The sequence below is a fragment of the Ammospiza caudacuta genome, chromosome 21 (genome assembly GCF_027887145.1).
Source record: "Ammospiza caudacuta isolate bAmmCau1 chromosome 21, bAmmCau1.pri, whole genome shotgun sequence".
NCBI classification, from domain to species: domain Eukaryota; kingdom Metazoa; phylum Chordata; class Aves; order Passeriformes; family Passerellidae; genus Ammospiza; species Ammospiza caudacuta.
Window position 1 is genome coordinate 9589189 of NC_080613.1, and position 27590 is coordinate 9616778.

The 27590-nt window shown below is 53.4% G+C and overlaps 1 protein-coding gene across 1 annotated transcript in view; it reads right to left on the reverse strand.

The window, feature by feature from the left end:
• The window catches only part of ARRDC1 (arrestin domain containing 1), a 38664-nt gene that overhangs the window by 3311 nt on the left and 7763 nt on the right, over positions 1–27590 (reverse strand). Inside the window, exons 2-7 of the mRNA XM_058818361.1 lie at positions 17236–17346; positions 2205–2255; positions 1930–2084; positions 1257–1439; positions 761–937; positions 201–612 (exon numbers count right to left, since the gene is read on the reverse strand). Coding sequence (XP_058674344.1) covers positions 201–612; positions 761–937; positions 1257–1439; positions 1930–2084; positions 2205–2255; positions 17236–17346 — 1089 coding nt within the window. The remainder of the gene's footprint in view (positions 1–200; positions 613–760; positions 938–1256; positions 1440–1929; positions 2085–2204; positions 2256–17235; positions 17347–27590) is intronic.

The following is a 27590-nucleotide window of genomic DNA, read 5'->3' on the forward strand; positions in this document are numbered from 1 at the left end:
TGTGGGAAGGACAGCTGGCTTTTACAGTTGGAAGAGGGGACTCCTCCAGAGGCTAAAGCAGGCAGAGAGATGTCACAATCCCTCTGACAGCAGCCTGCAGCAGACTGACTGAATCCCCAGATTCCCAGCAGTTCACAGCTAGCAGAGACTGAGGTAGGAGCTGTTTCCCCCCAGCTGCAGATCCCAGGAGTGCTGCTCACCATAGGGGTATCCCCACGTGCTGTACTCTGGGGGCAGGATGAGAGAGCTGGCTGTGGGGACAGGCACCACGTTCCCCTCAGCATAGTAGGGGACAGTGGCTCCCGTGGACAGGCAGAGGGTGGGGTGGTTTGGGGAGCCCGTCTGCTCCGAGTCCGCCCGAATCTCCTGGAAGCTCAGTCCTGGGGCGTAGCTGAAGGGCTGCTGCTGGGAATGGCTTTTGGTGGGGATGGAGACATTGTCCATGGGGTGATAGCCACTGGCAGCCTCCTCTTCCTCTGGGGGGGCACTGGGGACCACCACAGATGGGATGTGCTGGATGGAGCGGGAGGGGCTCAGCGGGACCCTGTTCACAGCAATGTTTCCAATGTAGATGGGGAGAGTGACAGAAACCTCTGGAGACTTGAGGGAAACCTGGAAGAGAAGGGAAAACAGTGGCATCCTCATGATACATGGCAATGGGAAGGTTCACCTGATTCCTGGAGCACCCAGACCACAGTGCTCAGCCTGGGAGGGGGCACAGAGCCACGGCCTAGCCTAGGGATACTCCAGATAAACTCACCTGGATGTAGTAGTCAATATGGATGAGGCTGCAGCCCTGCAGGATGGACTGGGGCAGTGCTGGAACCAGGATCTGCTCCTTCCATTCTGCATGTTTCCAGGCTTTCACCCCTGAGCCTTCCACCTCGGCGATGGTCCTCAGGTCGTAGATCCAGCGCTTGGATTTGTAGGCCACTTTCTGCACAGACAGGACAAACACAGCTGGCTCAGAGGCTACAGGTGGTCTTCTGTCTCCCACAAATGTAAACCAGGACACAACCCCACCCAACTGCTTTGTCAAATAAGCACAAGCACAGACCTAAGGGGCATGTTCCAGAGCAGGATTATCCATTGTTGTGTGACAGACTCAGCAGGGATAAGCAAGACAAGTTCTACATCCTCTTTCCCCAGGAAGGCACAGAGGACCAGAGGTGGGGATTTGGCTGCCCCAGTTTCACAGAGGCCCCAATAGGGTGGAACAGCAGCACAAGGCAGAGGATGGCCCCATGGGCACCCACCTGGAGCAGACTGGCCACCACAGCGCCGGTGTCGCGGCCGGACTTGTTCTCGATGTCCGTGCGGAGCTGGATGGCCTGGCCCACGATGTAGCCCTTCAGGTCAGACGTGGCTGTCAGGACGATGTTGCCACTTTTCACAAGCTTGTAGTTGAACTTCTTGGTGATGGACATGGTGTTGGGCTGCTGCAGGATGGCACAGACAGAGGTGTTGGCTCAAGAGAGTCAGAGAGTCTCCGGGAAAGCACTCAAGAGATTCACAACAAGCAAGCAGAAATATTTGCATCTAAGAGGATGCAAAGAACCAGCAACATGGCAATGCCACAGACAACAGGTCTCACTTCTCCAGCCCCACAGATCTACTGTCCTATTAGTTGCTTTCCCCTCCAAATTTCCCCAAACCCAAGTGTCTCCAAGCACCTGGAGCTGTTGGCCAACATGTTTCTCTGCATGCTGAAAATTCAGATAAACCTTTCAAAGCAACACACACAAGGGTCAGAAATCACCTGGAGTAGGCACTGACAGTAAGGCAGGAGAGATGAGGAGTCCTTGTCCTGCTCTTGCATAGTCACAGCACACAGTCAGAGCTGTCCAGCCACTCAGTGACTCCTCAGACAGCAGGACAAGGACAAGTGCTGAGTGTTGGCATTTCCAGCCATGCCCTCCTCGTCCTTACCTCAATGTCAGGGATGTCATTCAGGTTGAGAGGGCAGAGAACGTAGAAGATCTTGTTGCATTTGTAGTCCTTGGAGAAGCGAGGTGTGTCTATCACAGCTTTCACCTGATGCAGGACCTTGCCAAAAGGGCCTTCAAATGATGTAGGAGCAGAAGCTGGAGTTGAGAGAGAAAGAAGAGGTCATAAGGCTGAGCCAGGCCAGATTCTGAACTGGAAGTATATGCAAAATCCAAGTCTTACAGGAAAGGGCCTTCAGCCACTTTTCTGCATCTTACCTGGCAGCAGGAACTGGAAGGGAAAGTTGTGCTCTCCAGCTGTCAGGACCCCTGTGGAAACAAGAATGAAGTGTTCATGGGACAGGCTGAGAGGCTGTTACCTAGGAATGTGTGATCTGGGAGAGAGAAGCCACCACCCAGGAATCACACACCACCTGCTCTGCTGCCACTGCACAGCTCCAGATCCCATGGGCAGTGCTTGAGCCAACAGGAGCACCTGCTGCCACCCACCCCTCCCTGGGACAGCAGAGGTTCTGTAGGAAGATCTCCTGTAAATAAGGACATTTAGGGCAGGCTCTAAGTGATCCCAGTGCCACAGCAAGTGGTTATCCCAGGCTGTTGACACAGGACACAGAGCAGGGCTGCTGTGGGTTTACTTTTCCTCAAGTCAGTCCCCTGTCAGGCAGTCAGGGAGAATGTGAGAAATCACAGGCACTGTCTGAGGGTGGTAGAGAGTTCTGGTGGGCATCAAGCCACTCCATCCTCAGACACATACAAAGCCCTTCACAGACAGGGTTCAGGAGCTGGAACCAGAGGTCCACCCACCCCTGGACCCAAGAAAGGACCTGCAATACCTCAGCCTGGCTGTTGGAACAACAGGAGCTCAGAAAAATATTGCTACAACATTAACCCTGGCACTCACTAACCACTGCTCTGCCTCGAGGGCCCAGGGCAGAGCCAAGATCCCGTGCATGGCTAAAACAACAGATTCCAACTCCCCAACTCCATCCACCCTCCAACACTCCCAGATCCCCTCCAGTGCAGTGTGACAGCTGAACTGAACCCACAGTGTGATCCAGCAGCTCCTGAGGTTGCCTTCAGTAAGAAAACCACCGAGGTTTATCCATATTTGTTAAATCCATGCATACACAAGAGGTTTTGTTTTTAGAGTGGCAGAGCTGAGAGGGAGACCTGGATGCCCAGTAAACTGAGCTGTGTTTGTTCTGCTTTGCAGGATCATTGCTGGAGGTAGCAAAGCCCTCTCTGGCTGGTGCTTTTGTTGTTGCAAGGCACGGGGAGGCAGCTTGGCCGTTAGCAACGCTGGCTCTGCAGAGCTGACAGAAACCGAGCCCTGTCGCCAGGGGATTAAGTGGATTACATGGAAGGGGGAGTGGGGAGGAGAAGAGTAAATCCCCCCCCACTGACACAGCAGCCCAGGCAGGACTTGGTGCATCATTCATGCTTTGAAAAGCCAGATCTCTGCCTCTCTGCTCGCTCTGCCACCCCATGGGGATGAGGCACAGTGAGTGTGTCCTCACAGTGCAGGGACAGAGGGATAAACAATCCAACACACACATCGTGGATCCTGCAAAGGGAGAACACCTCCCTGCAAAGGGACAACAGCAGAGATGGCTATTTGTACTCTTTGTACACTGTGGCCTCACAGAGAGGAGTAATATTTGCCCATTGCCATCACCTCCCTGCAGATTCCCCTCCTGTTCCCCGGACAAACCCGAGCTATGTAGGCTAAAATGCAGCACCCGGCGCTGTCACCAGGTGGAGGCACCAAGCCAGGCTGTGCCCTCGCTGCCAGGGCTGGGGCTCAGAGCTGGCAGGCCCGGAGGCAGCTGTGGGACCCCTGCCCTGCTCCCTCCTGGGCAGCCTGGCACAGTAAAGGTGCCAGGTGACCTTGGCTGTTGGGTCCGGGATAAAGCCTGGCTAATGTGAATGATTCAATGAACCCAGCCCTTGTTTGCTGCCCTGAGGATTTCTGTTAAGCATTGATCTTACACCCATTATCTCTATTTTAGAAAGCAAATGGGTAACTGGAATACATCGATTGTCCTGTGCAGCTTCTGCATTGCAGCACAGGGACTCTGCACCTGACAAGGAGTGGGAGCAAGGGCTGCTCCTGCCCTGCACAAGGGAGGGAGGTGGGAGCTCCAGAGGGCAGTGGCCACCGGGAGAATTCCACTGAGAATTTCCACCAGGAGAATTCCCAGCTGTGGGACATGCAGAGCCCCACATGAAGGTGCAGGCAGTAATTCTGAGTCTCCTACTAGGGGCATGAAAGTTCACAGTCTTTCCAGGACCCTTAGGATGAGCCCACAGACTCCACCAAATACAAGTCCCTATTCTACAGGGAAAAGAGACTGCCTATAACAGGCAGCACCATCCAAGAAGTCATTTCTGCCCAAGTCCTGCCCAGCTCAGGTGCACCAACAGAAAGCTGGGCTGGAAGTGAACCTGTGAGCACTTTCACAGTTTCTAACTCCCACAGCATCACTGAGCAAGGCCATGAGCTCTCCCAGGAACACGTGTGGGCAGCATCACCCTCAGAGGAGGTGGTTTGTGTGGCTCACTGGCACTGAGGCACTTTCTGCACAGGTAGCCCAAGCTCTGAGCAGGTCCCCAGGTGGGAACTGCCCACAGGTCAGCCCAGACCAGCCTGATGGTCCTGACCCAGCCCAAGTTTCCTGTTAGCTGTGATTCACTGAACAGGCTGCAACTCCCTCCTGCAGCTCCTGCCTGCAGCAAGCCGCCCACGAGGGCTGGACAAGGCCCTTCCTGCTCTTGGCAGCCAGACAGGAGATCCCAGAGCAGCCACCCCAGACTGAAGCTGCTCCTGCCACAGCTCACACAGACCAAGGGCAGCTCCTGGCTCATGGCCACAGAGCCCTGACCCAGTCCTGAGCTGAGCAGGGAAGCACAGGGAGCCCTGATCTCCACTCCATAGAGCAGGGAGATGCTGCAGGTAACTAAGAATGACTCTTGTTTACAGACCTGCTCCTTCCAGCCCACTCTCCTTCCCCAAAGAGGGAGGAGCATCTTTAGGCATCCTCTGTATCCCAGAGTGGGCATTCCAAGGCACTCACTGGTGCAGAAAGGAGCTCAGTGCCAGGGCTATTTCACAGACAACAGTTAACGAAATTAAGATGAAGAAAAGCCAGTGGTCCTGACTGAGAGAGGAGACTCCTGTGAAAGCACAGGCACGATCCAGAGTGCCTGGCAGTGTGAAAGGCAGCAGAGCCCACAGGTGAGCTGGGTCCTGCCTGCCTCCCGCTGCAGCAGAGGAAAGGCAGATATTCAGCAGCAGGAGGAAAGGCAGATATTCAGCAGGAGGGAAGGCAGAAATTCAGCAGCAGGAAAGGCAGATATTCAGCAGCGGGAGGAAAGGCAGAAATTCAGCAGGAGGAAAGGCAGATATTCAGCAGCAATCTGGGCTCCTTCTTGCTTCTCCTGCAGAGGCTCCTCCAGCACAGGCACAGCAAAGGCTCCATTTGCAACTTGGAATTACAAAACCATTTCTGTCTTCTGCCTGGTGGAAAGTTGGCAAATCCCAAACCAAGCACCCTTACAATGGGAAGGGAGGTGGCAACTGCCTCTAAACTCTCCAGCTGGCAACTTTGCTCCAAAAGGCTGAGCTTCCATTCCCAAATGCTGACTAATCTTGCTGTAATAGGGGAAATCTGCAATTTCCCTTGTCCCAGCTTCCCTGTGAGCATGGGCAGGGCACAGACTGACCTTGAGCCAACACCCAGGTACTTCTGCCATGGAAAACAGGAGCAAACTCAGCTCCCTGCAAGGGACACTTGCAGTGTCAGTCCAGCACAGTGGCTGGACACTGTGTGACACAGGGCAATGTGTGTCTCGCCAAGCCTTGAACAGATCCCCAGATCAGAGCAGGGGAGATGCAACATCAGGCAGAGTGTCCAGAACCTTCCCACAACATCCCCTGTCCAATTCCAGCTTCCCAGCAGTGAGGGGAACACACAGCCCATGGGGAGCCACTCATCACCCCTGTGCCTCCAGCCCAGAGAGCTTCAAGCAACAATCCAGGACATTTAATGTGCTAATTCCATCTGCAAGTGGACCTTGTAACAGAGCCTGTTGTTGGCAGCAGGCAGGGCTGAGCTGGTTTCCAACCATGGTGGGGCCCATGGCCACCCCAACACCTGGGAAGAGCTGCTCTTGAGAGAGATCCATCCTCCTCCAGCACCAGAGGCTTTGCCAAAGCCCTCCCCAGCCTGGGCAGGGCACAGCAGGGCAGTGGGGGTTCAGCACTGCTCCAGGGGGCACTGAGACCCCTCAAACAGGGGCAGCTCACAGACCCTGTGAGGGGACAGGGCTGTGCCAGCCACGCCGAGCCAGCACCTCCCCATTCCCAGCAGCCAGAACAAAGGCCACAGCGTCCTCAGATGCAAAAAAGCTTTTCCTGAAGTTGATGTGCAGCTAAAAATACCTTGAGAAAGTCATTAGGCAGCAGAGGCAGCAGGCTTGGCAGGGTTCTGCTGTGGGGCCATACCTGCAGCAGCCTGTCCCCCTGATAGGAGCCAAGCCAGCAGAGATTGGCCACCCCCACACAGCCTTGGGAAACTTCCTCCCAGAACATTCCTGCAGGGAAAGAAGCTGCTGCCCCAGACAGCTTGGAGAAAGCTCAAGTGCAGATAGCAGGAGCAGTAACAACACACCCATAGTGCAGAAGAACCTTGGGGATGTCCCTGACCCCAGCAGAGATAGGGCTGGTGTCTCATTCATGGCTCAGCTGCTCCTCACTGGGGCTGGGGTTGTGCCACTGGATGTGGAGGAGTGCTGGAACATTTCATTTACAGAAAATTCCTTGATCCAGAGGGATCAAGTCTTCTGGATCCCCTACTAATGCTGGGGTGCCACCCAGAGAGACCCTGCCAGGCTGAAGGGGCTGGGCCTGTGGAACCTTGGGAAGTTTGGCAAGGCCAAGTGCAAGGTGCTGCCCCTGGGTCAGAGCAGTCCCAAGCACAGAGACTGGGCAGGGAATGGATGGAGGAAAGCCCTGAGGAGAAGGGTTTGGGAATGGTGGTGGATGAGAAGCTCAGTGTGCCCCAGCCTTGTGTGCAGGCCCCAGAAACTCCCCTGCCCTGGGCTGATCCCAGCGTGGGCAGCAGGAAAGGGGGGACTCAGCCCCTCTGCCCTGCTCAGACCCCACCTGCACCCCAGCCTTGGGGCCCAGCACAGGGAGGACCTGGAGCTGCTGGAGAGATCCAGAGGAGGCCATGGAGATGCTCCAAGGGCTGGACCCTCTCTGCTCCAGAGCCAGGCTGGCAGAGCTGGAGAGGAGAAGCTCCAGGGAGAGCTCAGAGCTCTGCCAGTGCCTGAAGGGGCTCCAGGAGAGCTGGAGAGGGACTGGGGACAAGGGATGGAGGGACAGGACACAGGGAATGGCTCCCACTGCCAGAGGGCAGGGCTGGATGGGATATTGGGAATTGGGAATTGTTCCCTGTGAGGGTGGGCAGGCCCTGGCACAGGGTGCCCAGAGCAGCTGTGGCTGCCCCTGGATCCCTGGCAGTGCCCAAGGCCAGGCTGGGCAGGGCTGGGAGCACCTGGGACAGTGGGAGGTGTCCCTGCCCATGGCATGGAGTGGAATAAGGTGATTGATCTTTAAGGTCCCTTCCCACCCAAAGGTTTCCCTGCACAGCACAGGGCTGCACCTCTGCATGGCAAAGCTGCCACATCACACCCACGGGGGCTGAAACGACCCCATGTCTGCATTTACACTGTGAAACAAATGATCCAAGTCCAGTTCACTCCTCCAGAGCTGCTGAAAGTGTCTGAGCTCTGCTCTGAGCAGTGACCCCTCCCTGGCTGGTGCTGCCAGGCCCCTGCCCAGGCAGAGCTGGCAGCCAGAGGAATCCCCAGCCCTCCGAAGCCATCATCCCTCCCTGCCCACACCCTGCCCTGCCTGCAGCTGCCCAAGGGCTGGGAAATGCCCTCCAGCAGCCTCTGCCTGGCACAAGAGCAGGGCTGGGGCTCAGGAGGAGCCAGCCCACAGGAACAAGGGCACAGCCCTACCTGCTGTGTCCCACCCACCTTCCCTTCCCAGGGCTGTCTGGCAGCTTTCTGTGCAAACAGCCCGGTCTGACAGCCCTGTGGGGCCAGCTCTGCTGGGCTGCACGTTCCAGCCAGTGCCACTGTGGGGACGCTTGCCAAATGCTCCTCCCAGGCTGCTGCCCCAGCCCCAGGTCCCCGTCTGGTGGTCACAGGTGGTGACAGCCACTCCTGCACAAGCGTCACGGCCACCATGACAAAACAGGGTAGCAGAAGGGAGTCAGGAGGTGCCTTGGTCACACAACAGACTCAGGTGAGCTCATTCCCCTCCTGTGAAGGCTCACACAGATGTGACACACAGCAGGCTGCAGGCCAGGAATCACACATGTGGCACAGCACAGACCTCTGCCTCACCAGGCTCCACTCACAGCTACGCACAGCAAAAGAGGTGAATAATCCCATTTATTCTCCCTCCAGCCCCCAAAGAGAAGGATAATATCAGCTCTGTAGCCACCTCTAGGAGCCTGGAAAGTGTCCCCACACCCCAGGGGACAGAGAGTGGCTGAAATGGGGCTCCTGCCCCAAGCCCTGTCCCTCCTTGTCACAGACATCTTTTCATGAAAAATCCTTTCCTTAGGATTTTTCCTCCTGAGAAGCTGAGAGACCTCAGGAACAAAATGCAAACATTGATTATCTGCTGCTGTGGAATGCAACAGGTGCATCTGTGATTGGTCTCGTGTGGTTGTTTCTAATTAATCACAGTCAGCTGGCTCAGACAGAGGGCTAGAGACACAAACCTTTGTGATCTTTCTTTTCTATTCTATTCTTAGCCAGCCTTCTGGTAAAACCTTTTCTTCTATTCTTTTAGTATAGTTTTAATATATTATATATCATAAAATAATAAATCAGCCTTCCTAAACATGGAGTCAGATCCTCATCTCTTCCCTCATCCTCAGACCCCTGTGAGCACGGTCACACCTCCCCACCAGTCCCCGCTCCCCCCTGGCTGCTAGGACAGGAACAGGCTGCACCTTTGGAGCACACAGATTTTTTGGTTCCTCTAGCAGAGGAACAGCAGGCCAGACCATATGGCAGCTCCCCCCTGGCTATTTAACAAGTGATGCATTGACTGTGCTGGCCAATTCAAGGAGCACAGAAAGGTACCTGGTGCCTGCTGGCCCCTGTGCCATCACTTGCAGCAATGTGTCTTTCCTCCTGCTGCCTGAAGTCAGCCCTGGGGAAGGCAAGGTGCTGAGTTAGACTGATTCTGGTGCTGCTGATGCACAGCTTGAGTACTCTCCTGTCCAGGCTCTCCAGGCAGAGAGCAGGAAAGCAGAAGGTTTGTGTTTTCCACTTTGGGGAGGAGAAATGAGCAGCCCTAGCTCTGCAGTGTGCCACAGGAGCCCCAGTCCCCAGCTACAGGCAGAGATGTCAGTGTCACTGCAGTGCCAGTCCCCAGCCAGAGTGAGAGATGTCAGTGTCACTGCAGTGCCAGTCCCCAGCTACAGACAGAGATGTCAGTGTCACTGCAGTGCCAGTCCCCAGATAAAGACAGAGATGTCAGTGTCACTGTAGTGCCAGTCCCCAGCTACAGACAGAGATGTCAGTGTCACTGCAGTGCCAGCACCGCCCTCACCCCTGTCCTGCCCTCTCTCCTCATCCACTTCTGCAGCCAGAACACTGAATATTAGATATAAGCAAGGGGCCAGAGCTCTTTAGCTCTCAGGAGGCTTTACCAGCATGAATTCTGTGCCAGGGCACTTGAGGTGGCGCTGAGCCACTGCAGCTTTAGCACAGGACTCAACCCAGCCTCTGGTGAGTGGAGTTAATACAGGGGATTACAAACTGCCACAAAGGAGGGAAATGCACACATTGGCTTGTGCCACCAGCAGGCACAGGTGCCACAGAGGGAGCAGCCAAGAGCCAGAGGAACAACCTGCCAGCAAGCACAGGCAAAGCCAGGAAAGCCTCGGTGCTGAGCTCCAAGAGAGCTCTCCTGCTCTGTGTGGCAGTGATGGAGCACAGCCCCAGCAGGCTCCACACTCCCTGTCAAGGCAGCAACTCTCTGCTCCAGCTCTGCAAACACACAAACACACAGCAGGAACAACCCCCCCATGGGTAATGCTGCTGAGATCAACCTTTCTGTACCACAGGAGGTGCAGCAAAGCACTCAGCACTGAGGTGAGGGCTCCACTGCACACAAACCCCTGTGTCAGCAGCTTCCAGAGACATTCTCAATGAATTAGCAGGATCTGGCAGTGTGGCAATGCTGCAAAAACCCCAGAGGATTAACTGCTCTACTGAGGCAAGAAATTGGGAAGTGCTGAGGAAGCTGCTGTGACCCAAGGCAACTGCAGAGCCCTGAGTGTGGCTTTCCTGAGCTGAACCTGCAGTTCCTGCTCTGAACCCAGCAGCACAGCATGGCCAGGAGCTGGCACCAGAATATCCTCAGTGCCTCAGCACTGCCCATGGACACCCTGCTGCTGTCCAGGAGCATCACCTGCTGCTCTGAGACCTCCTGCTCACACAGAACAAGCTGCACAAGTCTCACAATTCTGTTTAGTCAGGTCACCAAGACTTTTAAATTCAGCTGGGAGCCAGGATTGTTACCCTGTGCCAACTGCTGGCCATGAAGATGTTGTGCCAGGCCGGCAGAGAACCACTCCAGGGAAGAGGTGATGCACAGCTGCCCCTTTTATAGCTCTGTGCAAGAAATGTGCCAGCAGAGGAAGCATGTGGAGCTGCCAGGAAATCCCTGCAGTGCCTTCAAGCTAACTAACAAGCTGCCAAAAGAAAGGTCAGCTGGAAATTACAGCCAGCTCCCTGCATGAGTTCAACTCAGGTACAAGGAGGGAATGAAAAAAACCCGAAAATGTACTTACAACCTACAACCCTTCCACAGGGCAAGAGTTGTGTGTGCAGCTGGAGATGCAGGCAAGGAACAGCCCCATGGGGGTACAGGCACATGATGGACCTGCTCCTGTCTGGCTGAACAAGGGCAGAGGCACAGCAGGGAGGGGGAGAGGAGCAGGAGGCTCTGCAGAGTGAATCACTCCATTATATTGGAGCAAGAGAAGCAGCTCTGTGTCCCAGAGCTGGGTACAAGCAGTGCCATTCTGTGCTCGCTGCCACTCGATCCCTGCACTGCTGACACCTACAGAAACCCCACAGCCCCCACCCCACCCCTCTTGCCTTTCTTTGTAAAAGGAAAAATCAACACCAGCGAGCAATCAAAGTCCAAGTGGGAAAAGTAAATACCCTCTTAGCCTCCCCCTCCAGGAGGCAAGTAACAACCCCCCTGTGACCTCTGTGGCACAGCAGCAAACAGAGCAGTGAGAGGCTCTGCGGCAGCTGGCACACTCCACACTTCCCAGCAGCTTCGAGTTCATTAAACCCTTGGCCTGTGTGTGATTGCCAAGGCTACAGCACAGTCCCCTGCTCCTCAGGGCTGCCTGGGCACCGAGGATGCCCTGCTTGGGTGGGGACAAGCCCTGAGGGGAGCAGGGTCCTCTGCAGCAGCACTCGTCACCAACCTGCTCCAGTGGCACAGCCAGGTCCTGCACACCCTGTTCCAAGGTGGGGAGAGAAAGGAAAGCACCTTAAATAAGTGCCAAAGTGGGCATCTGGGTTATTTCAGGGCCTGCCTCCTTTTACATGCAATGAAAAAAACCCCAAAGCAGTGTGTAATACACAAAGCAGTGGTAATACAAAAAGCAGTGTGCAATACAAAAAGCAGTGTGTAATACAAGCAGCAGTGTGTAATACAAGCAGCAGTGTGCAATACAAAAAGCAGTGTGTAATACAAGCAGCAGTGTGCAATACAAAAAGCAGTGTGCAATACAAAAAGCAGTGTGTAATACAAGCAGCAGTGTGCAATACAAAAAGCAGTGTGTAATACAAGCAGCAGTGTGTAATACAAAAAGCAGTGTGTAATACACAAAGCAGTGTGTAAGACAAAAAGCAGTGTGCAATACAAAAAGCAGTGTGCAATACAAAAAGCAGTGTGTAATACAAGCAGCAGTGTGTAATACAAAAAGCAGGGTGTACTACAAAAAGCAGTGTGTAATACACAAACCAGTGTGCAATACAAAAAGCAGCGTGTAATACACAAAGCAGTGTGTAAGACAAAAAGCAGTGTGCAATACAAAAAGCAGTGTGTAATACAAGCAGCAGCTGATGCCAGAGGACAGGCTTCCCCCTCACTTATTTCAATGCAAAGGTGTGTGGGAGGAGAAGTGTGGAGTCACTCTTGGAGGCTTACAGAGAAATCTGAGCCTCGACAGTTTTGCAAACTCCTCTCCCCTTCCCCCCACGTGTCCTCAAAGAGCACAGATCGGTGTTTTTGGAAGCTACTGCTCAGGATGTGGGAAGGGATAGAGCAAGGCAGGCTGTTTGTCAGCTGAGCCTGCTCCCTGCACCACCTCCTGTGTGCCAGCACTGGGGCTGAGCCACTCACCAGGATGAGCAAGACAGAGCCCCATTCTCTGTGTGGCCTTGGGGACACCTGGATCCTTCCTCAATCCAGGCCAACGCCATCAGACTGGATGAGCCCCTTTCATGAGAGCTGGGGATGGTGTCAGAGGCCAGCCTGGAACCACCCTCTGCCCCAGGGCACAGCCTGGCTGCCAGTTTGCCCCCAGCAGGGACATGCTGCTCCTCCTTACCTTTTTTTAAAGGCACTTGTTCAAAAACAAGAAGTAACAGCATTTCTGTAGTGGGGGCAAGGCAGGAACAGAAGAATCCTCTCAGGCAGAAGCAAATTCCTCCCTTCCCCAACTCATTTTCAGCGGTGACATCCCCAGTGTGGACAAGGCCTCTGGGGGCATGGCAGGCAGGCAGCCCCTCCACCTGGCACCAGGGCCTCCCACAGTCCCACCCTCCCTTTCTGCTGTTTGCTTTGTGGTGGGAGAAGGTGGGCACAGCCAGCCCACACCTGGAGTGACAGGCAGGGATCCACCCTGGGGGGTTTGCATGGATTTTTCTTGGGTTGTTGTTGTTAATTGCTGCTGTTAAGATGTGCAGGATGTCTCTGCTTCAGCCCGTGTGTCTGAAGAATGAGTCAGAGCTCTTCAGTTTTTGGTCTGGAAGTAGTTTATTAGTTCTTATCTATAAAGTTTTCTTTCTGCTCAGCAGGGCAGCCATAGGCACTCTGTGTTGTCCTTTTATACTACAAACTACGTATAACATATTTACACTTAATTCCCAATACCCATCACCTGTGTTTGACAGTGCACTTCTACTCTAAACCAATCCCAAAGTGCCAACAGCACTGCAGAAAATGGAGAAGAAGAAGAAGAAAAAAGGCTGGGCACGCCCAAGTTCCTCCATCTTGTCTCCATAATCCCCATACCAAAAATCCTAAAATCTACATTTTCACCCTGTGATCATTTTGTTATTATACTATTTAAACTTTTGTGACTTTCAGGTCCTCATACAAAGCTGGTAACTTGCTCCAGGGGTCATAATGAAACCCACAGGTGTTTTGGGCTGTGTGCCAGGGTCTCTGAGTCCCCGCGGGGGTCGTCAGCAACTCTGGACACCTGGAGGGATGCACTGAGCTCTGACAGTTTTTATTCTCCTGCAGGACCACACCAGATGCCACCAGTAACCTTTGCTTGTGGTGCTGTGTCATGGGTGGCTGCTGGTGCTGTGTGCTGGCACTGTGGGCCAGCAGCTCCTGTAGGAGCCCTTGCTTGGAAATGCTTCCAACTCCCCCATCTCACCCTGGGCTCCTGCCACCACCATCAGTGACCTCCCCACCCCACAGCCCAAGAGCCTGCAGGCCAGCCTGCCTCAGTTTCCCCTCCCAGCTGGGTCAGCCCTGCAGGGAGGCACCCAGGGAACACCCACGTGGGACACTCCATCTGTCTGGAGCTCCTTCATGCTTTTTCAGGAGAGGTCAGGGCAGCTGAGAGCTATTCCTGGAAAGCCTAAAAATGCCATGGCTGAGTCAGCACCGAGGCTCTGCCTGCACCAGGCCATGGAGGGCTCCCCCAACAGCCCTGCAGGGCTGAGCTGTGCCAGGACACTGCTGCCAGCAGCCCCTCAAGGAGGCAGACAGACAGACAGGCAGGCAGACACAGAGGCAGGGAGGTGGAGGAGCAGCCCAGACACACACAGGGAGGGCTGTGACAGCAGACAGCTCTCTCTCTCTCTCTGTCCCTGTGCTGCAGGCTGGAGCAGTGCCAGCCCCCAGGGCTTTTGTTCCACATCCCTGCAAGCCAGCACAGCAAATGCCAGGGTCAGCTTCAAAGCCATCTCTGCTGGGGGACTCGGATCTAAAGGCAGCATGGACACTGTCCCATCTCCATCCCACTGCTCCCCTCCACCCTCCCAGGGCCCAGCTGTCCTGCCTGGGTGCAGACATGGGACAAACCTGCAAGTCCAGGGCAGTAATTCCTGAGCATGAAGGGCAAATCCCCCATGGCTGCAATCCCACGCACACAGGGACTGCCCACCCTCTCCCCCTCTGCTGGGAATCAGGCTGAGAGCTCTCAGCACCTGGGTCCACACAACTTTATGGACACAAAAAGCTGAAGAGCAGAGTCAGTGACTGTGAGTACCCAGCACACTGCTCCAGACCAGCTGCTGATACCTGGGCTGGGCTTTCCTCATGATCTCACTGCAGCTCTGCAAGGCAGGACAGGAACAGCACCACAACACCTCAGTTTCCAATCCCACAACTCCACAGGGGCAGAATTTCCCTTCAATTCCCTACACCTAAGGTAAACCAGGCACTGCTGTTTCTTGCCTCACTGCCTGCAGCTGTGGCAGCTCTGGAGACATCAGCTGCCCCTTCAGTGCCACTCACAGCCCAGGCTCTGTGAGCAGCTCCAGGGCAGAGCCCGCAGCCCAGCCCTGCTGCCAGCCCCAGGCTCTGCTCAAGGCTGGCAGAGCCTGTGATACCAGTGGGTGACAGAGAGGTGTACAGGAGTCTGGGTCCCAGAAAACCAACAGCCAAAAGATCAGGGTTTCCCATAAACACTTCAAGAACTGGGACTACCAAATTTTGGCCCCATTTGGATGTCACAGGCCTTCAAAGGGCACACTTCAGCACAAGGTTTTTCTGTCCATCCTTCCCAGTTCACTCTAGTCCTAGTAATCAAGGGGATGGCTCCCAAGGGCAGCCTCACAAGAACTGACTGCCAAAGCAGCTATCAAAGTTTTCAGAGGCTGCAAGCCCCACAAACAGCACACCCACCTCTTCCCACTCCACCTTCCTGCCCAGCTTGCCCAGCACACAGATCTGACCACAAGATCACAGCTCTCCCTCCAATCATGAAATATTAGAAACAAAAGTTGGAAGGAGCATTTCTCAGTGCAGTTGCAGGTTTAAACCTCTCCACAAGTCCACACTCAGTTGCAGCCTTCATCTCCTAATTCATCTAAGTCTGCCACAGACATGTTTTATGAAAAATCCTTTCCTTAGAATTTTTTCTCCTGAGAAGCTGAGAAGCCTCAGGAACAAAATGGAAACAATGGTTATCTGCTGCTGTGGAATGCAACAGGTGCATCTGGGATTGGTCTCATGTGGTTGTTTCTAATTAATGGCCAATCACAGCCCAGCTGTCTGGGCTGTCTCAGTCAGACACAAGCTTTTGTTATTCTTTTTCTATTCTTAGCTGGCCTTCTGATGAAATCCTTTCTTCTATTCTTTTAGTATAGTTTTAATATAATATATATCATAAAATAATAAATCAAGCCTTCTGAAACATGGAGTCAGATCCTTGTCTCTTCCCTCATCCTGGGACCCCTGGGAACACCACCACATAAGCCCAATGGTGTGCAGCACCTTACAGACCCCTGGGACTGTACCCCCACCCTGACACCACAGCTGGGCTCTCTGTGCTCAGCACATCCAGAATCAGGCAGGAATGGTTCCCATTGCCCTCCCAGGCAGTTTATCTCTGACTGCAGCCCCCAGGCTGAGAGCCAAGAGCCAGCCACCCAACTATCTCCCCTGGCAGGGACCTGAGAGCCAGCAGCCCTCTCACCAGTTGCTGCAAGAATGAGCTCAGTCTCCCCTCGATGCTGAAAGCTCTGCTTGGGAAATTGCTGAGCTAGCAGAAACTGCCATTTCAGTTTTACCCGTTTCCTGTTACTTGACAAAACAGCATCAGAGGGCTGAGCTCCTGCTACCCTGGGCTTTTGCCATGTTCCTGCTACAGCCACTGCCTTCAGCAGGTGAATACTGGCACATCTTGATTTCAACAGGAGCCAGGGCACAGCATGAATTATTTGTGGTAAGGCTGACCTATTTATCAGCAGAAAGACAGCATTCATTCAGGCCCAGATCCCCCAGAGGCTCTGGTGTCGCTTTACCCACAGGACAATACAACCCCATCACTATCTCTGTCCATCTCACTGGGAGCAGGGGTAACTGCCCTAGGCTGATCCTGCCACGCTCCCAGAGCTTCTCCTGGAGCACAAGTGACACATCCACACCCCCTTTCACAGCAAACCACTGGCTTCTGCTGACCAGCTTTGATCAGTCTTGTGTGAGCACCATAAACACATGTGGGAAGCAGAGCAGGGTGAACGTTGCAGACATGTTTTATGAAAAATCATTTTTTTTAGGATTTTTCCTCCTGAGAATCTGAGAAGCCTCAAGAACAAAATGTAAACAATGATTATCTGCTGCTGTGGAATGCAACAGGTGCATCTGTGATTGGCCCACGTTGGTTGTTTCTAATTAATGGCCAATCACAGTCAGCTGGCTTGGACAGAGAGTCCAAAGAAACAAACCTTTGTTATCATTCCTTCCTATTCCATTCTTAGCCAGCCTTCTGATGAAATCCTTTCTTCTATTCTTTTAGTATACTTTAAATGTAATATATGTCATAAAATAATAAATCAAGCCTTTTGAAACATGGAGTCAGATCCTCATCTCTTCCCTCAACCTGAGACCCCTGTGAACACGGTCACAGGTGAATTCACAGAGAATTGAGACAGGGAGTCCCTGTGACAGCTCTGCTTCAAAAAGACCAGGGTGAACCCACAGAGCTTGAGACAGGGAGCAGTCCCTGTGACAGCTCTGCTTCAGGCAGACCAGGCCAGAGAATGCCAGCAGTGTTTGCAGGGTGGCTGCCAAGTTCTGCTCAGGATCCTTCCCTGCACAGCTCCTGCTAAGCTCTTGTAGTGTCTAACCCTGGCTCCCATGCTCTGTGCACAGGCCAAGGCAGCCTGTGAGGGGTTTTTCACATTGAGGGGATGCTGAAATCTTGGTGATGTGTTTCTGTAAAGCTTCTCTGAACTCAGATCTGCACCAGGCCTTTGGGGACCATACCTTTGTCTGCCAGGGACAGCGTGCTGTTGAAGTACTGCTCCTCCACAGTCCAGGCTGTGTCATTGATCTTGTTGGACACCCCACAGGATCCAATGCAGCTCACCTTGATGGCTGTGGAGAGACAGAACACACGTCAGCACTGGGAGAAAGCAAAAGCTCAGGCTCAGACCTGCCTCAGGTACTGCACTGTGCAGGAGCAGTGCTCATGAAAACACTCACATGGTGGGAAATTGGAGCAGAGGAATCAGGCCATGCTTTCATTCCCAAAGTGGGTTTTCCAGCACTCCCAGCACAACTGAGCACTCCCTGCTACCCCAGTGCTATTTCTAGGTACTACCACCTTTGAAACCCTCAAGCTGGTTTCCTTGCACTGAGGAAGCCCTTAGCAGCAGCGACTGCAGCTCCCTGACAGACAAACCTCTCTCCCAAATGCAGCAGTGTTCCCTCCCAAAACGTGCACCAGCCTTGGCACTCCGGCTGAGAGCAGAAGCCTTGGGTGTCACTGTCCAGACAGGGATGAGCAGCCAAGGACTCTGCTGCTGCTGCCACCCCACAAGGAGCCAAGCATCCCATTGAGGGTCTCACCATGCCTGGGAGGAGGGAGCCTGGCATCCCATTGAGGGTCTCACCATCCCTGGGAGGACAGACATGTTTGGCACAAGCCCATTCAGCAGCTGAACAAGGGCTTCAAAGAGCCCTGTCTGAAGCAGCAGCAGAGAGCTGAACCCCCCAGTGCAGCCTGAACAAGCTCTGCTGCTTGTTTGATTGCTTGATTTCACAGCCCTGTCACCCTCAGAGGGCATTCCCAGCCCCTGGGAGCCTGCTCATGGGTTCAGCTTTAATGTCTTGCAGCAAAAATACTTTGCCATTAACACTTGTCCTGCATCAGGACCTCCAAAATGTCCATGCACACATCACTTCCCAGCCAGCCAGCAGTTCTAAGGGAGTGGTTTCCTCCTCTGTTGGAGACACAGGGCTCAGCAAAGCCACACAGCAAGGTCTGGAAGCACCAGAGGGGCCATCTGACCCTCCCAAAAGCAAGGACAGTAATTTGAGCTATGTTTGTGCCTTGCCTGGAGAAAGTCACCCCAAGAGCTCAGCCTGCAGCTCTCAGAGGAGCTCCCCACAGACATTTTCAGTTAGTCTTGGCCAATACTCAGCAGGTTGAAATTAGATTCTGATGTCGACACTGGACCACAGAGACAGACAAACGTGACAGACTGGCCTTGCTGCACAGCAAGAGATGATCTGCACTGCTGCCCCCACACAGGGAGGACACAGGCAGACCCATCATGGCACAAACAGAGCCCTCAGGGCTGTCCCAGTCTCAACACCTCCCACCTGAATCCCATCAGGTTTTGCAAGAGCTGGAGCCCACAGAAGTCCCTTACCCCAGTGGCCAGGTGAATAGTTCTGCTGGCAGAAAGGTGACAGGATCCACCAGACAGACTCTTTGCCTGTTTGACCCATCAGCTCTCCTGTGTTCCAGCTGCATCCACAGGAAGCATCTCCCTGGGAGGCAGGTGGCCAGTTTGTGTGGCTTAGGAGCTCTCCCCTCCTCAAATGTCCTCAGCCCTGTTGATATCAACACCTCCACCCACCAACCCAAACACTGAGGGCTGGATGTTATTGCTGCTTGCAAGCACCTCAAAAGGCTCTCCAGAGCACCTGCCTGGCCAAAGTGACTGACCCAGGACAAGGTGAGAAGACCCCAAAGGCCAAAGTGACTGACCCAGGACAAGGTGAGAAGACCCCAAAACCAGCCCTCTCTGCAGGGGCAGCTCATAGTTCATACCCCAGTCACAGCCCGGGGGTCATGCAGACAGGTGGAATGAGCTCCTCAGGGCTCAAAGTCTGTAACCCCACAAGGAAGAACAGCCTCCCCCTCAGATCTCCTGCCATACCCCCACAGCTGATGATGACTGTGAGATGAAGAGCCCCTTGCAGTCCAAGTGTTGTTCTACACTCAAGGACAAAGGATAAGCAGCTCCAAATGCCAACTCTCATCATCCAACATCAATAGAGCAGCGAGGCTGACACATCACTGCCTTGTGTCTGGGATGTGCTTCAGCATTTGCAAGGCAGGCAAAGATCAGGATGGCATGGCCTGGGATGGGAACTCCCCCAGCACAGCACAGAGCACACCTGAGCTGATACAGGTGAACTCCTGAGGTGAACCATCACAATGAGCCCTCCCCACATCCCCAGGTGACATCCAATCCTCTCTGTTGGCAGGTGGCAGAGCCAAAGCCACAGACGGGCCTCAGCATCAGGAGCAGGAAAGGCTTTAGCAGGGTGGTGTCCTGTGTATCTACACATTGGTGCCAAGCTCGGAGCTACTGCCACATCTCTGGGCTCACAACAAGCCTGTCCCACTCTGAATTAGCCCACAGAACACAGATGGATCCAGTCAAACCAAGCCCAGACTCACCCACTCCATTCCCTCATTTTCACACAGGAGATGTGAGCAAGAAAAGCCCAACCAAAAACTGGAGAACATTCACATCCTCCAGGAGCAACAGCCCCTGAGCAGGCTCCCCCTCAGCCTCCCTGCACAGCAGGAGTTTACAGATCAGCACCATCTGTTCAATGCCCAGATAAGGGGCCCACAGGCTCTGATTGCAGCCTGATCCTGCACTGTGGTGAGGAGGCTCTGCTGCTCCAGGGAGGCAGGTGGGTGGGGATGCTCAGGAACCCAGGCTGTGGCACAGCTCCCTTCCCACAGCACACAGGCTCAGCAGGCAGGGGCAGTGGGTTTGCAGTCTGACACCCAGAGCCAGCCCTGGCTGGGGCCCTGCTGCCATGGTCAAGGGCTAAAGTCAGACCATGTCCAAAATTCCCTCTACAGCTTGCTGAGGGGTTTTCCAGCACAGGAGCTGCCAGCTCCAAGGCTTCCCCATTAACCACTGACATCCCAAACTGCATGGTCACAGCCAGCCTAGAGGGGAGGGACAGTCCCCAGAGGCATTGCTCTGGGGCTCTGAGGGTTTCCAGTCCCTCAGCCCCACCAAACCCTCTCCAGCCACATTCCCTGACCATCACTCACCCTGGGGTTGCCATTCCAACCCCAAGCAACAGAAAGCAGCATTTCAGGCTGAAAAGTTTGAAGGAATTTCCCTCTCCCCTTCCCTCTACACCCCCAAAGTCCCCAGTGTCCCCTCACCAGGCACACCAAGTCACCACACTTGGGACAAGCCTTGGAGCAGCTCAGAGGGCAGAGATTTGTTACACAGCATCTTCTCCAACCTGCTCCAGACACATGAACTCCCCATACCTCACTGGGGAAAAATGGGGTGGACAATAGCTCTGAGCTATTGCCCCACAGCTGACAGTGTGGCTGGACACAGGGATTGCACAACCCACCTCATCCCCCAGGCCCCTGCAGGGTGGGTGATGCTGTCCAGGAAAGCCACAGAGCCCCCCAATTTCATGCCCAGAGCAGGAAAGACTGGCAGCTACAGGGCCAGGTTATCTGGGAGGTTTCAGAGGTGCCTGGTTAAACAGATCAAACCATTCATCTCACTCCTAACCAGGTTTTGGAGCAGTAGACCATAAAATCAGCCTCTCCACGAGCATCCCATGAGCAGAGGGAGATACTGGGGACTTGCCTGGCTCGCTCTTGTACAGGCTCCTGCCCACAAGCAGGAGGAGGGACAGGGATGTGTGACAAGCACAGCTCAGGAATGTGGCTCTGGGGGCAGCTGGAACCCAAAAATGGCACTGTCATGATGGACCTGGCAAAACCAGCACCATCACAGCTGCTGCAATGGAGCCACCTGAGCACAGAGATTGTCAGGCTGCCTGTCAGGAAGCAAAATGCATAGTCTGAGCCTTTCCAAGGAAATCCTGGAAGTGCCAGGCTGCAGACAGAGGAAATAAGAATAGTTTGTACATCAGAATAGGCCAGTTCCAGTTATTAGAGACCCATTAAAAATGCCTCTGGATTCCAGGGCTACCAGTGGCCCCAGTCACCTCCCTCCTGCTCCCTGTTTACCCAGGCTGATTTGAATAAATACAGGAAAAAAACAAAGTCCAAAAACTGTAAGGGGAGGGGAAGGGGGAGGCAAAGAGAAGAAATGAATGATGAAGCCATGCAGAAGGCAAGAGCCCTTCACCCCAGAGTCACTGAGGGACTGAGGGAAGCGGGCAGCTCCACATCCAGCCAGACACATCTTTAGCAACGCGCTGCAGCACGCGCCAAGCGCTGGAAATAAAAGGAGACAGCTCAGCCATATCCATCTCTGCACAAAGTAAAAATAGAGATGCCAGGAGCTGGGCACGTCTGCCTCCTTCCAAGGTGATTTAAGGAGAGCAGGCATAGATTTCAAACTGCTTTTTCTCCTCACCCAGTGAGTTGCCCTCCTAATGGGAGCTGGTGTGGCACCTTGGGCACGAGGAAAGGACAGCACACACATCCCCTCCTCTGCCAGGGGCATGGGGTGTGTGCACATCCCCCCTCCAAAATCCAGCCATGTGCTGAGCCAGCGGAGGCTCAATGGTCACCCTGCACTCAGCCCCAGTCCCAAGTGAACTTTCAAGTGCCACCTGTGTCACACACCTGCTACAACAGGTATGGGCAGAGGGGGAGGGAAGAGGCTGCTGCATCTTGGTCAGCTTGGATTTTCTAGGTCGGGCAGGGGAAGCAGCAAAACCAGTTTGTAGAATCATTAAATATCCTGAGCTGGAAGGAGCCCACAAAGATCATCCAGCCCAGCCCCTGTCCCTGCCCAGCCCCCCCAGCAGCCCCACCCTGGGCACCCCTGGCAGCGCTGCCCAAAGGCTCCTGGAGCTCTGGCAGCCTCGGGGCCGTGCCCATTCCCTGGGCAGCCTGGGCAGTGCCAGCACCCTCTGGGGACAGAACCTTGTCCTGATCTGCCCTGCCCCTGACACAACCTGACACAGCTGGAGGTGGCTGTTGCAGTTGGCAGCAGCTCAGGCAGGACAAACAGACCCTCCTGTCATTCCCTTTCCTCTGCGAGGACAGATGAAGAGCTGGCAACTGAGCTCTGAAATGGCACTGAAATGGCATTTACACACAGCCTGGGGTTTTGCCAGCTGAAGCTCACCCAGGTCACCACGTGGCCTCAGCCATGTCTGCTGCACCCAGAGGCTCCAGCTGTCCCTGCTGCAGGGCAGGAGGGGCCCAGCCCTGCACACGTGGGATGAGATGGATGGCAGAGCCACACAGCACAAGGGACCAGGGCATGCTTTAGTGACAGAATCAGAGGGCACCCAGGGACTCAGATACCCTCTGGAAAACTCCTGCATGCCTGGATGCAGCTAACAAGGGAGCAGAGGAGGAGAAAGTGCTGTGGGAGTTGTGGGAATCAAGTGAGTGTGCATCAGAGAAATCTTCATTTCATGGGAACCAGCCACAGGAAGGCAGAGCCCCCCTCCCTCATCGCTCTCCATCAGAGCCATGGCAGACAGTGATCACCAGATTTTAACAGATTCTCTCAAGCTGCCAGGGACTCTCCAGAGCTGCAGGGACTCAGAGCATCCAGGAGCTGGGAATGAACCATTTTCCATCCCAGGGAGCAGGAGCAGCCTTGGGAGAAGGGGGTGAAGGATCCCCCTGAGCCCCAGCCCCTCCCCAGAGCATGGCAGTAGGGACCTGGTTTTGGCAGAAGGATGGGCAGCAGGATGTCACCTCAACACAAATCACCACTGCTCCACCTTGGAGTGACACCTCTGGGTTCACAAAGATCACAAATTTGGATTCACCCTGAGATCCTCCAACCCTGCATCTGTGTGAAGATGAGGGGTCTGAGGTTCCCCACACTATCAGCCAAGCAGGCCCAGACAGCAGTGGGAAAATGGGAAGCCTGGGAGAGAGCAAGACCCACAGGCAGAGCAAGTTACTCTCAGTTTGTAATCTGTACTATCAGACTGGTTAATTCCTAGAAAAGTTCCATGAGAAGTGGACACCAAGAGGGGCAGGATGAGGTTTTTCTACTGATGGCCTTTATACAGAAGCACACCCAAACAGCTCCAGACAGAAAGGACTGAGCAGGAAGGCTGGGAACTCACGAGATACACACAAGTCCCTCATGCATGAATATATTGAGACACTACTAATTAAACCAACAGCTCCTAATTAAATCTCAGCTGTCCCCATCCTTCTGGGTCCATCCTGTCAGTTCTTGAGACACAAATAGTCTTGAGTATTTCACAAGCCAGTGAGGCAAGAGCAGAGCTTACAACAAGTGCTGGAGGCAGCAGCAGGTTTGGCACAAGGTTAAGGATTGTCTGGGGAGGTTTTTGTCTTCTTCCTTCACAAGAACCCAGCACAGAGCAGGAAAGGGATCTGACCCCTAACATGGAAGGAGAGGAGTTGTCTAGAAGTGTAGTCTGTGCTTTCCATCTCAAATCAAACCCAAGCCTGTAGCCAGGCCCTGGGAAGTGGCTTGTCTGGAGCTGACACACAGGGAGCAGCATCTCCCACAGCACCAGCAGCTCCTGGAGCACTTGGCTGCTGCTCCCCGTGCCTTGGGGCTCATCCCACCTCCCACAGCCATCACAAGCTCTGCTCAGAGGCTCAGACAGGCTCCCAGTGAAATTCTGAGCGGTTGCTGTGTCTGACCCCTCTCTGTCCCACAAACTTCAGCATCATTTAGCCCCCAGGAGCAAGAGCAACCTCTGCTGTTCAGCCATTCCTTCCCCAGGCTGGCACTTGCCCTCTGCACCTACAAGGGGTTGGACCAGCCAAACCCCTCACTGCAATGCATAAGAATCCATGAATGTCAAATAGAAAAACTATTTCTGATCTCTCTCTTTTAGAACTTTTTTTTTTTCCATTTCTGAACGTGTAGAATTCACATGAACTTTGTATTTTTTGAGTTTTACACCACTTCATTCAAAAACTCTCAGACCAATTAATCCTTTAATTTCCTTGAATATATATTTTTTCTGTCAACTCAATATTACAAGCAGTTCCTAATGCCTTTTTTGTGCCAAGAAAGTTCCTGAAAATAAATCCTTAACTGTCAAATATCCTGTTTCTTACACGACACATTTAGACTGATGATTTCTGAAGATCTATCCTCTTTAAATTGTTCAATTAAATTATTTTTTAGAATTATTATGCTTTATTTTGGGGTTTTTTTAGAATTATTATGCTTTTTTTTTTTTAATTCTTTGTGCTATATACTTTTGGGCACAGATTTGTTACTCAGCATCACAAGGTATATTTTTTCTGCTTTATACTTTGCATCTCACATTCTAAGAATAATATTTTTCCTCCCTGACCTTTCAATGTGCTGATTCTCAGGGCAGCAGAGGCAGCCCTGCAAATCCAAGCTCAGTAAATGTGATCCCAAGAGCCAGCAGTGCCTGTTGCCCTGGCTGTGGCAATAGGGCACACCCTATTTTTTATTTATTTTTTAGAATTATCATGCTTTATTTATTTGTGGGTTTTTTAGAATTATTATGCTTTATTTATTTTTGGGGTTTTTTTTATTCTTTGTGCTGTATACTTTTGGGCACAGATCTGTTACTCAGCATCACAAGGTATATTTTTTCTGCTTTATACTTTGCATCTCACATTCTAAGAATCACATTTTTTGCTCCCCACACTTCCCTCCCTGACCTTTCAATGTGCTGATTCTCAGGGCAGCAGAGACACCCTGCAAATCCAAGCTCAGCAGATGTGATCCCAAGCAGTGCCAGTTGCCCTGGCTGTGGCCACAGGGCTGTCTGTGTGTGTCCAGTGCCAGGCTGAGGCAGGAGGACACACCTGAGTGTCCCACCCAACCTGCAGGAAGCCCAGAACCCCCTGAAGAACCCCACATTGTAGGAAGGCTGAAAGAACTCCTCAAAACAACCTGTAGCAGCTCCAGGGGAGTGACAGCTCTGCCACAGGGGCAAAGTGACCCACAGCCATTATTTCTGCTGTGCATTAATCATTTCAGCCCAGCCTGAGGAGGGGCAGCAGTATGGACACACAAGGATGGCCTCATTCCAGCACTGGGCAGGTGTGGACCTGCAGAAAAGTAGAAAAAATCTTCTAAGTCCTTTCCCAGGTAGGTCAATCGTTCCCCCCATTAGGAGCATTTGCTTCCATCAGGCTGAGAGCAGCAGGAAAACCCACATTTTCCAGCTCCTCCCCAAAACCAAGGGTCAACATAAATCCTGAGACAAAAAAGCCAACTCTTGGGCTCCTGTTTAGAACAAGCTCCTGCTCAAACCAAAGGTTTTTCTCCCTTGTGGAGCAGACAGGTTTATTTATAGCATCACAGTGTTTTATCAGCACGCTGGCTGCCCTCAGAGGAAGGGGGTCATCTCGAACATCTGGAATTAAATCCTCAGCTGAGCACACTTAACAAGCCTGGCTGTGCACACACTGGGCTGCAGGGGGAAAACTCAGCAGAGAACAAGGCCACACAGGCTGTGGCAGGGGGATGAACACGTGCCACCAGGTCTGTGCCTCGGATGTGCCAGAGGCAGCTCCTTAGCAACAGGCATGAAACAGCACAGCACCTGCACTCAGGGCCTGAGTGAGGGGCTTCACCCCATGCAGCCCCTCAGCCCAACCCCACCGTGCTGCTACAACCTCCTCACTGCTCCCCAAACATGCTCCAGAAGGGGATGCTGGGGTAATCCTTTCTCCAATACTGCCTCTTGCAAAACCAGGACAAGTTTAGGACTTTTTCTAAGCTCCAGACTGATGTAGGCCCCAGTGCTGAGGCAGACTGGGGAACAGGAGGGGAGAAGTGGTCTTGCTCTGCTTGAGAGCCCACAGTGGCAGAGGTGGTTGTACCATAACAGCCAGGCAGGGCAGAGGCTGGACATGTCCTGGCAGTGCCTCAGACCAGTTTTGGGAGCCCAGACTTTGATCCCATCCTAAACAGGTGGCACAGTCCAGCAGAGTGCCACACCCAGGGCACAGGTCAGCGATGCCATTCCTCGGGTACTCCTGCAAGGAGAGCAGCTGTGCCCCACCCCAGCATGCTGAGGGACCATCCTCCTCCTCCCAGGCCAGGCTGGCAGCCACAGGCACCCTGACAGGCTGGGAACAGCCAGATCAAACAGCAGTGAGAAACTGCTTGGCACAGAGAGGCAGATCTCACATCTCCCAGGAATATCTCCATGCCAGCCACCCACCTGAGCCACGCTGGCAGCACTCACAGCCTCCTCCTCTCCCACCCATCCCTCCAAGCACTGGAGGGGAAAAGCAGAGAGGTTGCAGAGGAGCAGAAGGCTGGAGGAGAGATGGAGGCAACATTTCATGCAGAGCTTCAACTGCTCCAGGGTGTGAAGCCAACTTTTATCTCAAAAGATTTCTTTCCATTCTGCTAGTCTGGACAGAAATTCAGAGTGGGAAACTGTGACCTGTTTGGGGACTGCAGAGCCTGCCCTCCTCCTAGAACTGCATTTGAGGCTCACTTCTGTTCAGGCCATCCATGAGGATGCAGCCTCTGTTGCTCTCAGGGATGGACTGGGATGGGACCAAGCTCCAGGCAGCCAGCACAGGAACATCTCATATTTAGGATCTCATTAGGGCCCAGAAAAGTTTTACTCATGCTCCCCTGCACAAGACAGATTGATTTTAATAAATTTAATGTAGATTTAATTTACTCCATCTTTCCCAGGGGACCTAGGTAATAAGCTGGATTTGGTGAGCCCTGAATTTAAGTAAGCTATCCTGTTCAAAGTGAAATAAGGCTGTACATACAAAAGCAGTCAGAGCATCTTAATCTTCAGCACTTGGCCCCTAGAGCAGCCCCGTGGGAAGGGAATGCAAGTCCCACATGCCCAACATGCAGCCAGACAAGTGGAACAGAATCAGCAGCTCAGCCTGGCTCACAGGAATGCTGATGGATGCCAGGACCTGCCAGCACTCAGCACTTCAGCCAGACAGGGACCACAGCCACCCTTCCTCAGACTGAGCAGTGCTAAAACAGAAGTGAGGAATGTCATTTTTTTTATAGCTTGCCCAAAGTGAAATAGGTTTCCACCCAGCACTTAACACTACTTTAGGCCAGAGGAGTTAAGATATTCTGGTACAATTGACTTGGCTGTCTAAAAAAGGAAGAAACTCCACCACAACCTACCACAGAGCCCTGCAGGTTCTGGGGGAATGTGCTGGATGCTGATGTAAAAAAACACTCCTTTAAACTGATGAACAAACTCAATTGTTCTTTCCCAGCAAGTGCAAAGCCTGGCACCTTTTCCCACCTCACTGGCAGAACAACTCCCATGGAAAAGGAGCAGCTGAGCTCTCTGATGTGCTGGGAACACACCTCTGTCCTGGGAACACGCCTCTGTGTGACCCCACAGCCCTGCCCCACTCTCCCCACAGCCTCAGCAGGTCTGACAGCTCTTTGCCCAGACAGCCCCTCTGCCCCCACCATGGA